Source organism: Ctenopharyngodon idella, chromosome 19 (assembly GCF_019924925.1).
Source record: "Ctenopharyngodon idella isolate HZGC_01 chromosome 19, HZGC01, whole genome shotgun sequence".
NCBI lineage: Eukaryota > Metazoa > Chordata > Actinopteri > Cypriniformes > Xenocyprididae > Ctenopharyngodon > Ctenopharyngodon idella.
This window is the reverse complement of record NC_067238.1, coordinates 23,482,641-23,499,748: the sequence shown is the minus strand read 5'-3', so window position 1 is coordinate 23,499,748 and position 17,108 is coordinate 23,482,641. Positions and strand designations below refer to the sequence as shown.

Genomic DNA, 17,108 nt, shown 5'->3' with positions numbered 1-17,108 from the left:
TGAAGATGATCAGAGAGAGGTGCAAATTGAGACTGATTGATTGTTTTTTCACTGCATGGTTTAAAGGTTTAGGTACGTTGACAGGTGCTGCTTTGTGCAGCCAGAATTTCATTTCGATTTGATGATGTTTTGCAATGTTCAAAAAGCATGAGAAATAACACACTTCTCATTTGGAGGCAAAAGCCGAATTCCCAGTATTAAACCTCAGAGAAACAAATAGTGAGAGAAGATCATTTGAATGTCTCCGCTTGCTGTGCTTAAAATATTTAAACAGTTGTGTACTTGAACAAAAATGCATTTCTGGGCATTAAAACACAAAATAAATGTATAAGAAAAATATCTTCAACTACTGGAAAAACACAACTAAGGAAAACAGTGTTAATGAATGATGTAAGGAACTACAGTTCAGTGATATACGAGATGCTAACATTATATGAAGAATAAAAACACTTGAAGATCCCGTTAAATCAAAAGTTTGTGTCTAATAGCTTAGAAGCTAAGATTTTTACAAAATATACAGTACTGTGCAAAAGTGTTAGGCATGTTAGTATTTTCAACCCAAAAATTTGGTTTAAGCCAGTTATTTATATATTTTGCTGGAGTGTGTCAGTAGGAAATATCAGTTTACATTTCCAAACATTCCTTTTGCCATTAATTGTATTAATCCAGTGAGATTTTTGTATGCACGAGCAGTCTGACAACAGCCGGTATGTTCCACACTGAGATCTGATCTCACCATCATCGAGTCCATCTGTGATTACATGAAGAAACAGAAAAAACTGAGACAGACTAAATCCAGAAAAACTGCAGCAACGTCTCCAAAACGCTAATTCATTCTTGTGATGGCAAAACTGAATTCACTGTCACTTTTGATCAGTTAAATACATAATTGCTGAATAAAAGTATCAATTTCTTTTTAAAAAAATCTTACACAACCACCCCCCAGGTTCTCTCTTTTGGGAAAATGGACCAAAATAATATATATATATATATATATATATATATATATATATATATATATATATACTGAACAAAATTATAAACGCAACACTTTTGTTTTTGCCCCCATTTTTCGTGAGCTCAAAGATCTAAGACTTTTTCTATGTACACAAAAGGCCTATTTCTCTCAAATATTGTTCACAAATCTGTCTAAATCTGTGTTAGTGAGCACTTCTCCTTTGGCGAGATAATCCATCCACCTCACAGGTGTGGCATATCAAGATGCTGCTTAGACAGCATGATTATTGCACAGGTGTGCCTTAGGCTGGCCACAATAAAAGGCTACTCTAAAATGTGCAGTTTTATCTCAGCACAAAGCCACAGATGTCGCAAGTTTTGAGGGAGCGTGCAATTGGCATGCTGATTGCAGGAGCTGTTGCCCGTGAATTGAATGTTCATTTCTCTACCATAAGCCGTCTCCAAAGGCGCTTCAGAGAATTTGGCAGTACATCCAACTGGCCTCACAACCGCAGACCACGTGTAACCACACCAGCCCAGGACCTCCACATCCAGCATCTTCACCTACAAGATTGTCTGAGACCAGCCACCTGGACAGCTGCTGCAATAATCGGTTTGCATAATCAAAGAATTTCTGCACAAACTGTTAGAAACCATCTCAGGGAAGATCATCTGCATGCTCGTCGTCCTCATCGGGGTCTTGACCTGACTGCAGTTCGTCATCATAGCCGACTTGAGTGGGCAAATGCTCACATTCGATGGCGTCTGGCACTTTGGAGAGGTGTTCTCTTCACGGATGAATCCCGGTTTTCACTGTACAGGTCAGATGGCAGACAGCGTGTATGGCGTCGTGTGGGTGAGCGGTTTGCTGATATCAACATTGTGGATCGAGTGGCCCATGGTGGCGGTGGGGTTATGGTATGGTATGCATTTTACTGATGGCATTTTGAATGCACAGAGATACCGTGACAAGATCCTGAGGCCCATTGTTGTGCCATTCATCCATGACCATCACCTCATGTTGCAGCATGATAATGCACGGCCCCATGTTGCAAGGATCTGTACACAATTCCTGGAAGCTGAAAACATCCCAGTTCTTGCATGGCCAGCATACTCACCGGACATGTCACCCATTGAGCATGTTTGGGATGCTCTGGATCGGCGTATACGACAGCGTGTTCCAGTTCCTGCCAATATCCAGCAACTTCGCACATCCATTGAAGAGGAGTGGACCAGCATTCCACAGGCCACAATCAACAACCTGATCAAAGGAGATATGTTGCACTGGACCCCCCCGAACCCCCCCAATACAGTAAAACTGCACATTTTAGAGTGGCCTTTTATTGTGGCCAGCCTAAGGCACACCTGTGCAATAATCATGTGAGGTGGATGGATTATCTCAGCAAAGGAGAAGTGCTCACTAACACAGATTTACACAGATTTGTGAACAATATTTGAGAGAAATAGGCCTTTTGTGTACATAGAAAAAGTTTTAGATCTTTGAGTTCAGCACATGAAAAATGGGGGCAAAAACAAAAGTGTTGCGTTTATAATTTTGTTCAGTGTGTATATATATTATAAAATAATATATAATATATATAATAATATATGTTTATCTATATATATATACCTCAGAGAAACAAATAGTTAGGGCAAGCTGTTCTCCCCTGAATTTTCTCTTGGATGATTATGGTTGCAAAGGCTGACAACATTTCAAGTGGTCAAATCATTACAGTAACTCTAACTTGTGGTTATAGAAAGAAAAAAACAACAACAAGCCATTAACAAAGGACTGAGCAAAATTATGTAATAATAATAAACCATCAGGAGCCACATTTCTTTGATCTTTCTCTTCAGACCACTTGATAATGTGTACATCGCAATTGCATGAGCTCCATTAGTCACATCCAACAACAGATAGTTATGTTGTATATGGCAACAGATAGTGTTGTGTTTATTGCATAGGGCCGTGAGTGGGTGCGCAAACCAGCTGCTGTGATGCGTGTTGTCTCTGCCCTCAGGCCGCCTCTATAAACAGCAACCGCACTTCTGAATGTCATACTGGTGCTCGTTCTCTTGCCTTCAGTTTTCAGGTAGAGTTATGACAGATTAATAGCGCAAATATAAAATATATTGTTTTTATATTTATGATTTTATTACCAGATGACGTTTTCATAAGGATGACATTTTTTAACATGGTTTGCTTACTTTAGTTATTGGACTAAGGGTGAAAATGTTGGCCACTGGTACTGGAAGGAAAGATTCGTTATGTGCTGTTTGTTAAACATCTACAGGTTATAGAGGTCTTAGTTGCTGTGACTCATGCTGAGGGTTATTGTGAAGGTCTGTCCATTTAACCCGCTTTGTAAATACATGTGCGTTGGTGGTGGATGTGTTGGATTTCCCTATCTTGTGAATGTCAACGTCTTCATGTTCATATTAGACGTGCAGCACCTGTTTCATTACTGGATACTCAGAAGAATTATGTGTCCTGTTAGCTGAGGGATGTTCTCAGCTTTAATAATGGCTTTTCTTATAGTGACAGAACACGGTTGCTTTGGCGTGCAACATAATTATACAGGCGGCTGTTGATTCCTAACTTTGAATAACTGATGTACCACCCGCAAATAACATACCCATGCAGCACTGCCTTTGAGACACAAAATCACATCCAAAAACATAAAGAGGCTTTCTGGCACTTCGGTTTGAGAGATAGTTATATTTATAAAGGTACACTATGTAACTTTTGGCACTCTAGCGGTTAAAAAACAAAATTGCATGCATTTTGCGGAAGAACATTGTTTTGGTTGGTTGTGCTTAGGCTCTGAGTGATTGTGCGGATGAATATGACCCTTCACAAAAGATAATGCTTTATATGATGAGACACGCATGGGCTAGTGAGGTATGTACACAATTTCCTGCGAAAACCATCCTGACAGATCTAAAATATAAACACTTATAATAGGCTTACCATTGTGAATCATGGTAAGACAAAAACATAGTTACATAGTGTACCTTTAAATTGAAAGATGATGCATGAACTGTTTCATTCATGTACCTGATTACAAGTATCAGCAAAGAACTTAACATAGAGTGAAATGTTCTGGTTTAGGTAGTTGTATCCGCTTGGCTCATATGAATTCATTCAGCTGTCTGGATGCAAAATCCTACACTGAGCTTTTTGGTTTTATCCTTTTTAATTTCTTTGGGACTGCCACTCTAAATTAATGTGATAATAAAATTTATATATGAATTATGCATTATATTCGTTCAAAGATAATACTTTTTGTCAGCAAGGATGCATTCAATTGATCAGAAGTGACAGTAAAGCTATTTACAATGTTACAAAAAAATTCTATTTCAAATAAATGTTGTTTTATTTACATATCATGGTTTCCACAAAAATATTAAGCAGCACAACTGTCAGCATTGATAATGTTTCTTGAGCAGCAAATCAGCATATTAGAATGATTTCTGAAGGATCATGTGACACTGAAGACTGGAGTAATGATGCTTAAAATTCACCGTTTAAAATATATTAAAATACACAACACTTGTTTGAAATTGTAATAATATTTCAGAATATCACTGTTTTGTATTTTTATAAATAAATGCAGGTGAACATAAGCGTTACACACAGTAACAGTAAAAAATCTTACTTTTTTGAATGTATATTAAAGTAAATATTATAATTAATTAATATAAATTTATATTAAGTATATAATATAATTAATATGAAGTATATTAATTATACATTATTAATTTATGTTGTTATTATTATAATTAATATATGATATTTTAATAAATATTTATAAATATAATATAAAATATATATAAAATTTAGGCCAGTGTATCTTCAAAGCCCATTCTACAGCAGCAATGACAATGGAAACTCTGTCTTTAATCTGCAGGACTACCAGGAAGCCACGCATCTGGAGCAGTTTGTGACACGTTTCCTGTTAAAGGAGACCACCAGTCAGTTGCAGTCTCTCCAGAGCTCTCTGGAGTGTGCCATGGAGACCACAGCTGAGCAGACCCGGCAGGAGAGGCAAGTGACACAGAATACACTTTTACATTTTGTTAAACACAATATCTACCAAACATGTGGAGTGAGAAGGAGTCGAGTGGATATTTTCAATCATTCTTTGGAAGCTGAACATCAGGCTTGCATAGGGGATTGTCTGTGACAGCAGAGTGGAACAAGCATTAATTCACTGAGAAATGTTCAAATTTACGCTAATCACATATTACAGTATTTTATTCAGATTTTAAATGCAATATGAGTGTTTTTTTGTGGCTAAACTGTGACTGTGAATTAATGAAAGATTATTAAAGTACACATGCATTTTTACAACTGTAATATATGTATGTATGATGACTTTATTGACCATACTGAAAGCAATCACACACTCCCAAATCATCAGACCCTAGCATTTTTAGTGGTATTGAGTGGATTTCTTCTGCACCACTGGACATGCAGAGTCCCCTCAGATCTAAACACCATTTCACTTTTCAACATGCATGTAGACAGCCCTTGTGCACTGACTCAAGCTGAAAGGATTCTGTTCACAGCCATCCTTGGTACTGAATATTTATATAGCGCATCAACGGCATTAATTGTTAATAGACCAGGTGAGCAGCAGACCAGTGACCCAGGCCTTTGTTTTTGTGCAGAAAGGGGAGGAATTCCAGTTTAAACCGTCATTGAAACAACAGAACCTTTATGTGTGTGTGCATGTGTGTTGCGGTTGATTAGCAGCTCATTTTAAGCTTACAGCGTCTCTGACTCACTGCAGAGGAGGGTCTGCTGTATGGCCCACCGTAGGGGTCAGCTCCTTATAGAGCGCAGAATTTAGAATGCAAAATGAGCTGTTTTGTTCCAGCACCTGGATGATTGCATGCTACAGAGCCGCGTGCCTGAGACTGTGTGTGTGTCACAACGTGCCCACTATCTCTCCTCCCTCTTAGTGTGCAGCAGCTGTGTTGTTCCACTCACCTTACGATCTCAAGAAAATTAGCTGGAGCAGCTGGCATAAAGAAATGATGAATCCTGAGGTTGGCTTTTAAAAGGAAGTGCTTGCTTTTCTTTTTCTGTCTGTTCTTAAAAACACACTGGGTCTGATATAGCCAGTTGCATCCTAATTAATTGGTAAATTTAAATTACCTCATTATCGCCTCTGCAGGCGATACAGTGTGACTATTTAATAACTATGCGCCACTGAAATATACAGATTTTATTGCAGTTATTAGTAAAACAATTATAGACCTTGTTTAGGGGTCCTTTGTTTAATTTTAGCTTCTATACAAATTTTATTTATAAATCTTATTTATTTATTTCATTTTTAATTGTTCTTCATGGTAACTGTACAAAGTCTAAAGCCTCACTCACAACTCAGGAAGAAGTTTTAGAATGCAACTGGACGTTTCTGAATGGTTAGTGGATAATATTATGTCAACTCATCGACTAGCATGTGCCGTCATGTTAATCTTTTGTGCAAATCCAGCGTTGAATTGACCCTCGTTTGTGAAGCAGTCTGGCGTAAAATGACGGCATGGCAACAACACTCTACTACAACAACTCTAAAATACATTTACTCTACTTTGACTTTAGTAAAATGACAATTTAATGGTCAATTATTTCACTTTGGAAACACTGTCTTTGTAATATGGCATTGGCATTGCCAATCTCAGAGCTAAAGAACAACTCTCTTTGGTTGGATCTCTCCATCTCTCAGTCATTTTCAGTCAACCTATCACAGATCTTGACGATGCTACTACAGCTGTACAAAGTCTAGAGCCTTACTCACAATCCCATGGGCAAACCCAAAATATCTCCGCTCCACTGCCATACCAAGTCCCCTCTGAACTTTCTTTTGGCTGGATGATTTTTGACAGAGCCCATATTTAGGCAATTAAAGGGATAATTCACCCGAAATGAAAACTGTCATCATTAACTCACCCTCATGTCATCACAAATCATTTTTATCTTTCTTCCTTAGAACACAAAAGGAGATGTTAGGCAGAATGTTCACGCTGCTCTTTACCATACAATGAAAGTGACCAGGGGCTGGCAAGATCCAAAAAGACACCATAAACCTTGTGAAAAAGAAGTACACTTTAGCATACTTTTGACCGTATTACAGAAATACATTTTACATTACAGAAATATTTTTTTTTGACCCACTTAAAGGCACAATATGTAAGATTTTTGGATTAAAATATCGAAAACCCACTAGAGCAATGTTAAATATTTTGTTGACTTGTGTACTTACATTATCCCAAATGTTTCCAATGTTTAAATCCAGAGAAACAAGCAATTTTAACCAGGACACAGACCGTGTTCGTGCATGGCCTATCAGTGACATCATACCCACGGAAACACCAAAGACGCTATTATGTGTTTTATTAGACAGGTGAGCAACTGTTTGGATGGATACATTTATCGACAGAAAACTAATCATGTTATATAGCTCAACACAGTAAGTCTTGTTTAAATCTCATTTTCTTGATTTACAGAGAGTACCATGTTTTTCCATGCCTAATATCGATCTAGCTTACTGCAGTGTGCAACAAGTGTCTCATAGCAGCCCCCGAGCCAACGCACAGAGTAGCACAACTTTCAACACACAAATGTATCTAATATGATAAAACAGAGATGCTTTACCCCACATACCCATGACCGGAAGAAGCGGAAGGGGCGACTGCGGCATAATAAAAGTTCAGATGCTCTTGAGTCGTGTGTCGCGCTTGTCTCTCATTAACAGTCACTCCAGCGGCCTCGTTTCTGCTCGCACAGCACTTGGCCCTGCTCTGCTTCATACTACAGTAACGTTAATAACCTCATCCATGAACATGATTTCTGCCGAGTCCCGATTCTTTTCCACCGGCTGTAGACGTGAAGACAACACCTCCCATAATTTCGCAAAACAATTAAGCACTCATAAGGGAATATCAGTCTATGGTCATCATCATTTACTTTCATTATATGGAAAAGAGAAGCGTCGGGATTCTCCTTTTATATACAGGTTGGGAATGATATGAGGGTGAATAAATGATGACAAAACTTCAATTTTTGAGTGAACTACCCCTTTAAGGGGCTTCTTGATCATTTTTCCAAGGACAGAGCAAACCTGTGCATGTCATCACATGGCTACACACGTGTAATCTCTTATGTCACCATGCTTTTGTGTCACAGATGACAGTGTTGAGTTTCATAACATTAGAGTTTTTTATGAAGTGTATAGACATTTTGAGCCTAAAGGCTTCCTAGTGTTACACGACCAACTCATTGTGTGCTGGTCAGGGGAGATTGATTCCCACTGCGTTAGTGGCTGGTGGCCATAACAAATTGAAATAGCGTGGTCCATTCTCTATTCTGTCTGAAGCGTCGAGTCAGAGCGCACTCCTCTCTGAGGAGCAGCACCGCACACAGGGATGAAACGAGGGAGATGAGCTCAAATATGAATCCAGACCTCACAGGAGAGCTCACCACATTCACAGCACTGGTTTCATCTTTGTGCAAAGAATACCATTACCAGCTATTAGGGAAGCAGCACTACTGCTGATATAGCTTCATTTTTGTTTTTCACAGGGCATCATTTCATATTACGCTTTTAAAAAAAAATCCAAAAGGGGGTTTCAAAGCAATGAAAAAACATATTTGGTTCCCCAAAGAGCATTTTAGTGAACAGTTCTTAGTTTTCTTAGTGCAAAGAACATTTTAATAATCTGAAGAACCTTTTTCCATTATGCAGTGGAAAGGTTCCATGGATGTTAAAGGTTCTCTATGGAATCATAGATGCCAGTAAAGAACTTATTATTTAAGAAATATTTTTTAAGAGTGTATGCATATATGCATGAGTGTATAAGATGTGACTGATCTCTAGAGAACGATTCCTTGCATTTTTCAGTTGGTTCATGCAGGTCTGTGGATGTGACTCCAGCTGAGTTTAATCACCTGTGTGGCTCTGATTCATTTGCTGCTGATTTTGGTGTGCTGATGCAGTTATGAGCCATTTTTAACCACGGAGGGTAAGCGCCCCTCAGGATGTGCGTTGTGCAACAGTGTCTTTAGGGATAATGAGCAACCAACCGAGCCTTAATTTTGACACCTGCCTGCCTCTATTTATTTCATTGTCTCACAGTTAAAATAGGCACAGCATTCCTCTGCTGCTCAAGAACAGCTGAACAATAGATATAATTAGATTCTGTATTATAATTTTTCACTCTCACAACTGAGTAAAATGGCATTGTTACAAAACATACAGTCTTTTTGAGCGGTTGATGGCACACGATTACTTTATCATAAAAGTAAGGGGTAATGTACAATCAGGTGGTCATTATTGCAAAATAAACCTTAACCAGATTGTCAGTGTCAAGTCTTGTATCAGCCAAAAGGGTTTATTTTGACTACTCATTCCACCATACTTATGGATGGATGGATGAATGGATAGATAAATGTTTTTTCTTTTCTATGCACTAGTTAGCTAAAATATTTATCAAATTGTTTGAGTGTCTCTTACTCTTTGTAGTGTCTCTTACGGATCCTTGTTTTTCGGAGCAATGTTTTCTTGCTTTAAATGGGCTTTTTTTTAGCTACTAACCATCTAACGAAAGGTTTATGCTCACCATAAAATTAGTAATGAAGTCTATTTATGCTTGCAAGAAGTCACAAAATGCTGCAATTATAGTTCTTAGGGCTTAACTTGTGTTGATATGAGAGATGTGAAAGTAGCATTGGACAAGCTGCCATGGATAGACGTCAAGTGTACACTTTATTGTTCGTTATACAAACGCCTCATAAATTATTTAGTCCAGAGACCCTTGTAATACAGAAAAACATTTAACAACCATTACTGAAAAGAAATGAAATACTGAAAATACTATGAGCATAAACCATCCACAAAGCAGCCCTTTCCTGTTCTGGAAGCAAGCATGGAAGAATCCCACTGACTTATTTTGTACATTTTAATTGGTAGCATGAGGAGCAGGGCAGAAAGGTCTTGTGCAATCAAAGAGGCATCAGTGTATTCGTAATGCTCAAGAACTGCATTTTGATGATGGATGAAAATGTTGAAGCATCATTTGCATGTGAATACACTGTGTTTCTGCTAATGTAATTCAGTTAGATGCAATGTATGAATGATATTAGCATAGGCATTTAGCTTTTCCTGCAGTGAAAAGCTCTAGATAATTTAGGATTATAACAATTTTTAAAGGCAAGAATCACTATTATTATTGCTGACTGGTTAGGGATTTCAAGGAACTCATAACATTAAGTATATTACATTTAGGCATGTAACTCATCCTGCACCATTTATACTATGGACATGAATGATACCTCAAATCATGCAGCTTGCTGAAGGGAGGTGTGCTATTAGGGACAATAAAACAGTGAAATAAACCCATAGACTTACTATTATGGAGGGACGCAAACCATCTTTGGACTATTAAGCATACACTCAGAAAACCATAGCAACCGCCTAGCAATGCCCTGGTAACCATCCAAAACACCCGAGGAACCACATAGAAACTTACTAAAAAGGCCTTAGGGGCCCTGCGATTTCAACCGAAGGGGACAACCTGCACTGGGGTCCTCGATACCCCAGCTACAGCCCTGCTAGTCTGTAGACATACTTTGTTAAATACGTAGTTTCGCTGAAAAGGTTCAAGTGATGTTAAATGAGAAGTTCTATCCGGGTCATGGCACCGAAACGATTGAAAAAGTCTGAAGTGAAGACCAGGAGTCTCACTCTTCAGCAGGATTCTTTATTGGGAACGTGCTGTTTGAGGTTGCAGTCATTAAGTCTAACTAAGGAGGCTATATTGTACTTCTATAGGCATTCAGTGGTCATTAGAGGTGTTGTCACAGTACGATGTTAAACAAAGCATGAGGGGAAGGTAGCAGTTGCCCCTTAGCACCTTAACCATTTTACATACATACATGCAGCTTTATCCATTTCAACGTTTCTGTTATGGGATCTGTTAAAGTAGCAGTTTCTGTTCAGAATTTGAATTAGAACCCCGTCCCCCCTCGAAATTCACTCCTCAGACTCAGTGCCCGCTGCGTTGAAAATGACTGTTTCTGAGGGGTGTTAAAATCCCGAAGGATATTTATCAGTCAGCCCAACACAATCTCACGGCAATTTGTAACCACTTCGGCAAATTGGTGGCTAATCCGTACAAATTCATATGTTTTCATACAATCTGCATATGCCCCAGAGACAAGTATGTTTGGGTACGAGACAAGTATGATTTACATCATACAAATTCATACGAAATGGCCACATCGTAAAATAGTTACGTTTTCTCATGAGATTGTGTTGGTTGGCTATATGTGATATTGATGTTATTTTTGACCTCCCATGCTCCTGGGCAGAATGATCAGAAGCTAAAAATGAGATGGGCAAGTGAGAAAAAAAAGTTACACAAATTCATTGTGTGCCTGTGTGTGTCGTCTCGATCACAGACAGGGGCCCGTGAAGCCAGAGGTTCTGCCCATTCAGTGGTCAGGAAGGAGATCTAATCGAAGACTTCAAAGGAATAACAGCTTGTCTCCAAATAACCCACTTCTGAACCTTGTCAATTCAGGTGATTATTCTCAGCCTCAGTGCTCTGGAGGAAGAAAAGGGCACATACGCACACCCAGCAGGCTTACAGCTGAGAGCTGATCTGGAAGGAAGTTTATGTAGGAGGGAGTGTGAGGAAAGACTATCCGTGAGACCCAAGAGAAAGAATATATGTAGTTGGGAGACCGTCTAGGACCTTTTATTGGAAAGTAAATTATTACATTTTTATAGTAATATATGAATATTTTATGGATTTCTTCCCCCCATTTATTTGGTAGGTCTTATGTCTAGTTTTAATTTTGACAGATCAAATACACAACTTAAAAGATTATTTATCAGGTGATAGCACCTTTGATTGTGCTCAATTCTGATAGAAATTTTTAATAAGGAGATATTTGATTCCAATAAGTTAATTTGATTCTAGTTCAATTACATTCAATCAGAGCAAATGCCTCCTAGAGACATATGGCAGTGAAAAAAGCAAAAGCAAGAGAGAGAGCTGCTGTATTTGTGTGCTTAAAAATGTGTGTTTGTGCAGGTCTGTATGAAGAGGACAATCAGTGGATGACTCAGATCAACAGACTGCAAAAACTGATCGACCGTCTCGAGAAAAAGGCAACAGGCTACACACATGATCTCTCATTATAATGCTTTCTCTCCTGTCTGTCATCATTCTTTCTTCCAACATCAAAATTTAATTTGATCTCTCAAAACCTGTCAATAACATGTCTCAGTCATATTTCACCCAAAATTCAAGAGAAAGCATTGCTATAAGGACTATGAGAAGCATAATTAATATTTATAAAACAGTTAGTTCCTGTCCTTGATTCTTGATTCTATTCACGATAAAACACGGCTATGACCGCTTTAACCAACGGTTCTGTGTATCACTACAAAACACCCTTAGCAACCACTCTTAGCAGCGTAAACTGTTTGTTCTCAATTTTTATACTGTATTATGTAGAAGAGTATTGTGAGAAAGAGATCGAGTGAGCGAGTTTATTACCTGCATTCAGATTTAGCATTTTCCTTCAGGTCAGTCCTATGTTCATAATAAAAAATGTCTGATGTATTATCTTGTCCTTTTAACAATTAAAAGGTTTTCCCATGACTGACAATGCTAGTCAAAGCATTTGTCAGTTGCGTCCGTGTTCACAACAGTTCAGTCTTTTCAATGTAAAAGTCTTCGCTACTGAGTGACTCTCTCATAAAGACAGTCTTTGCCGCCATCTAATGACGTAATAATGTAACTTCTGTTGCTGTTCACGGTCAGGGACTATTTTTGGAAGGCTTTTAGTGAAAGAATACTTCATGAAAGTTGCATTGATACATATTTTTGGCTTTAATATTTGTATTGTGGGGTAACCGTTTTATAAAAGCAATAAGGTACTCGAGGCTAGTGCTGTATCATGTATCTGTATCTTCAGCCATGACTTATTCATGATACAGCACAGCCTCGAGTATCTTATTGCTTACATATATCAGCATATATATGATATAGACTATAATACATCTTGGTAATATTTACTGTCTTTAATTCATGCTGTTTTAAATATAACAAAAAGTACTGCATTACAGTAATGAAAATCTAACAATTGAGAATAATGGGAATTGCAAAAATAAAATAAAATTAAATTAAATTAAAATACCCATGCATTATGGTAATGAAAATGAGATTTTGTTTTGCATTGAGAACAGCTTTTTTTGTATTACACACTTTTGTATCACACTTTTTTGAATTACAATAACAAGAATTTTGGGGCGGAAAATTTCCCTAATTGTCATGCAAAAAAAATCTTTCATTTTTTAAATGCAAAATATAATTACTATAATTTTTTTGACTTTAGGGTGAAATGCCATCTTAACATGATTCATTCAAAACTAGCTTGTGTTTCTTTCACAGGATTTGCGTTTGGAGCCTGTAGAAGAAGAGGTGTTGGAAAGCACCACCAAATCAGTAAGTAATTTACGGTCACCCTATCTATCACCGTATTCTCAGAAAATCATTCACACAGTGACCGACCACAGACATCTGTCGTCTAGGAAACAGTGGGGATCTGAAAACTAGTTACAAGTTACTCCTTTTTTATTTCCTTTTTTTTTCCCGTCTAACACTCTTCCTCTCTCATTTGGCTCTGTCATCTTTTGCACAGTACTATCAGAGAGCTTTTCTCTCAGGCTCACAAGATGTTGTTGACATTAAATAGGTGGTTTGTGTGTCTGTGATTCTGTGCTTGTGAAAAGAGTGGCACCCGGACCCCTGTGGAGACTGGCTGTAAACACAGTAATGCGTGACTGCCGATAGAGGCACAATACAACATTATATTGGACATGCTGAAGCATAAAATTACACACAAATGAGCAGTTCCTTTTGCAAATAACACTCCCTTCCTATTTCATATGTCTTTTAAGAGCAACTTGCAGACATCCTTTGAACAAGCAAATGGGTGATCTTTCTGGGACTGAAAGCAGTTGGTTTATAATGAGCGATACTTCAAGTCTGATTCATTGCATTTGTATGTATGCACGTTCTCACACATCCAAATGGGAAATCATTTATCTCTCTATGGTCCATGAAACTCTATTTCATGGTTGAAGTTAAATAGTCTCTCATCAATTTATCATTTGTCAGTCATCTAAACAGGCTGTGACATTCACTAGCACAAACCGTATGCATGGAATAACAATTTCAGCATTGCTAATGCATCTGTATCATTTCATCGCTTTGTTCATGATCATTTAGCATTCAAGTCTTGCTTCAGTGGATTTTTATGTTCGTATGACTGATTATGTCAAAGATCTCCTTGATTTGAGGATACGTATAAAGGACACTCTTTGTACTTGAAATATGTAATATGGGAATAGTTCATTATATAATAGTTTGGGACACATTGCACAAAACTGACTATAGTTTCTCATAATTGTGTTGATTAGTAGATAAAGATAGTTTGTGAAAGATGGGAAATGGCAATAGCACAGAGCCTGTGAAGAGGTCACCATTTGCTGCAGGGTGTGAACTCTCACTTAATGTTCCCTTCAGCCACCTGTCAACAACCTATTTTATAAAAAGCAGCTATTATGATGCACGATTTCATGGATTTACCTGACGCTCGAGACCTGAGGGGTCTCTCTTTAAGTCAAATCAACTTTATTTATATAGTGCTTTATACAATAAAGATTATTTTACAGTGTTAACAGGAAAATAACACGTTTGGGCTATTGTTCAGCTGAAGTCATTTCAGTGTTGATTGAGTTTTGTTGTTAAGATCATCAATTATTAAAATAGTTCACTTCATCTATAAAGGATGAAGGATAAAAAATAAAATTAAAAAATATATCATCGTCCAGCTCAGTTTAGTTCTCATACAACAGTGTCAGTACAGTCAGATCAATAAAATTGTTGAATATTAAGTGTCCCCAACTAAGCAAGCCAGAAGCGACAGTGGCAAGGCACCCCAAACTCCATCAGGTGTCAGAATGGAGAAAAAAACCTTAGGAGAAAGCAGGGCCAGTTCTCCTCTGGCCACCAAACGAACACTGGTCTGAGTTACAGCACCATATGGAAATTTTAGGTTTTAGTTTGGCCAGATCAACCTAACTTCTTCCCCCTTGTTTGATCTTCCTGGATTAAGTTTTTGGGACCCCCTTAATTCTGGAATATAAGCCGTGTTTCCACCGCAGGAACTTTCCCCAGGAACTAGGGACTTTGGAGTGGTACTCGGTGTGTTTCAACCGTAGAAACCAGGGTCTAAATGAAGTTCCAGGAAAAAATTTCCCCCTCAGAAAGTCCCTGCTCGCAAGGTAGTACTTTTTCAAAGTTCAGGAAATTTCCGGGCTGGGACTTGGGCGCTGAACATGCTGATTGGTTGAGTTTTCAACCACCATTTTTAAAAGTTTGTTGCGGTGCATGTAGGAAGAGTTGTTTGCTATTCGATTCAACAATGGAGTTTAAAAAATTCGACAGATAGACCGACGATGAGGTTCAGGCTTTATTAACCTTATATGTGGAGGACGAAATCCAGCGGGAACTGGAAAGTTGCGCACAGTCCTACGTCACCAGACTTAATTTTCACGGTATTTTAGACCGCGATGAAAGTGCATGCTACGTCTCATTTCAGAGGTTGAGTCCTTCAGAGGTTGTACTTGAAGGCTGCTTAAGTCGTCAAGGATAAGAAAAGTAACCGTAATAAAATGGACTGTTATTCCTCGTGAGGTGTAAAATACTATAATTTATTTCTTACTTTGCAATCTAACGGTTACTTTTCTTAAATGAGACCGCCTCAATGACGGATGCAGCCTTCAAATGTGACCTCCGGAGGACACAGCCTTCAAAATAAGATGCAGCTGCAGACAGCAACATGTCTGGGGGGAAAAAAAAAGTTCCTGTGGGACAAATTGTTCCAGGTAATTTTGGTGGAAAAAGCAGCTATTGTTGATCTGGGGCTCAGAAAGCCATGTATATCATGATTTCCACAAACAAACAAACAAACAAAAAAACTATTTTCAACATTAATAATAATAATAAATGTTTATTAAGCAGCAAAGCAGCATATTAGAATGATTTCTGAAGGATCATGTGACACTGAAGACTGGAGTAATAATGCTGAAAATTCAGCTTTGCCATCACAGGAATATACATTATTTTAGAAAACATTATTTTAAACTGTAATAATATTTCACAATATTACTGTTTATATTGTTTTTAATCAGGTAAATGCAGCTGAGCATAAAAGACTTCTTTCAAAAACACTAAAAATCTTACAATCCTTACGCTGCATTCACAACGCTTCTCATTTGCTTTGAATGGGTGACATCACGCGTTGCCGAACTGAATTGTGGGTTCCGGCGTGTTGCTTCACTCGTGTTGCTTGCGGCAGAAGTTGAAGATTTCTCTTTTCAAGCGCCAGCACAGGCGTCAGCCAATCAGATTGCCTTATGCAAATTCCCTAGAGCAGACGCTAGCCAATTGTGTTCATGCAAAACCGGAAAGTAGTGTGATTGGCTGTTATCATTATAACGGTCGCATCAACACAAGCTTCAGACACGCCCTCTGTCAAGCGTTGACGCCGACGCCACGTGTGAATGCAGCATTACTGATAATTTATTTCTCTTCCAGTGCTTCTCAACCCTCTCACCTTCTCTTTTTGGACTCATTTGTAGCTTTTATATTATCTCTATCTTTAAAAAGGAATATGTCATAAATAATCAGACATAATGTCAAAATAACATCTTAAATCAGGTCTTCATGTACTGCAAGAGAAAACTGATCCAGGAACAGTTTTGCACACTTTTATAAATAACTCATGGTCTGAATCTTATATGAGGCATCTTTTCTGACTGCTGTTCTCTGATGGGCTGCTCTCTTCTGTGACCTCCCTCCCAGCACATCCTGATCGTGCAGAGGCAGCTGTCCGTGCTGGAGGAGGAAGTGGAGGAGTTTCGTCTGGCTCTCAGGCAGTACATTGACTGTGCCAACACCCAGACCGGCTGCCTCCAGTGAGTTCACACTGCCACTGCATCTGGGTTAATGTCTGTTGCATTTATACAGCTTTATTTGTGAGTCAGTCTAGGCTAGCTCTCCAC

The 17,108-nt window shown here is 38.3% G+C and overlaps 1 protein-coding gene across 4 annotated transcripts in view; it reads left to right on the top strand.

Annotated features, from left to right (window-relative positions):
* Positions 1–17,108, top strand: part of necab1 (N-terminal EF-hand calcium binding protein 1) — a 38,136-nt gene that overhangs the window by 18,206 nt on the left and 2,822 nt on the right. For 3 of the 4 annotated variants that reach the window (XM_051871574.1, XM_051871573.1, XM_051871572.1), the window contains 5 exons: positions 4,869–5,005; positions 11,426–11,547; positions 12,064–12,140; positions 13,429–13,482; positions 16,909–17,021. In XM_051871574.1, the coding sequence (XP_051727534.1) occupies positions 4,869–5,005; positions 11,426–11,547; positions 12,064–12,140; positions 13,429–13,482; positions 16,909–17,021 (503 nt within the window). Of the gene's footprint in view, positions 1–4,868; positions 5,010–11,425; positions 11,548–12,063; positions 12,141–13,428; positions 13,483–16,908; positions 17,022–17,108 lie in introns of all 4 variants that reach the window. The other variant, XM_051871570.1, reaches the window with a different exon arrangement.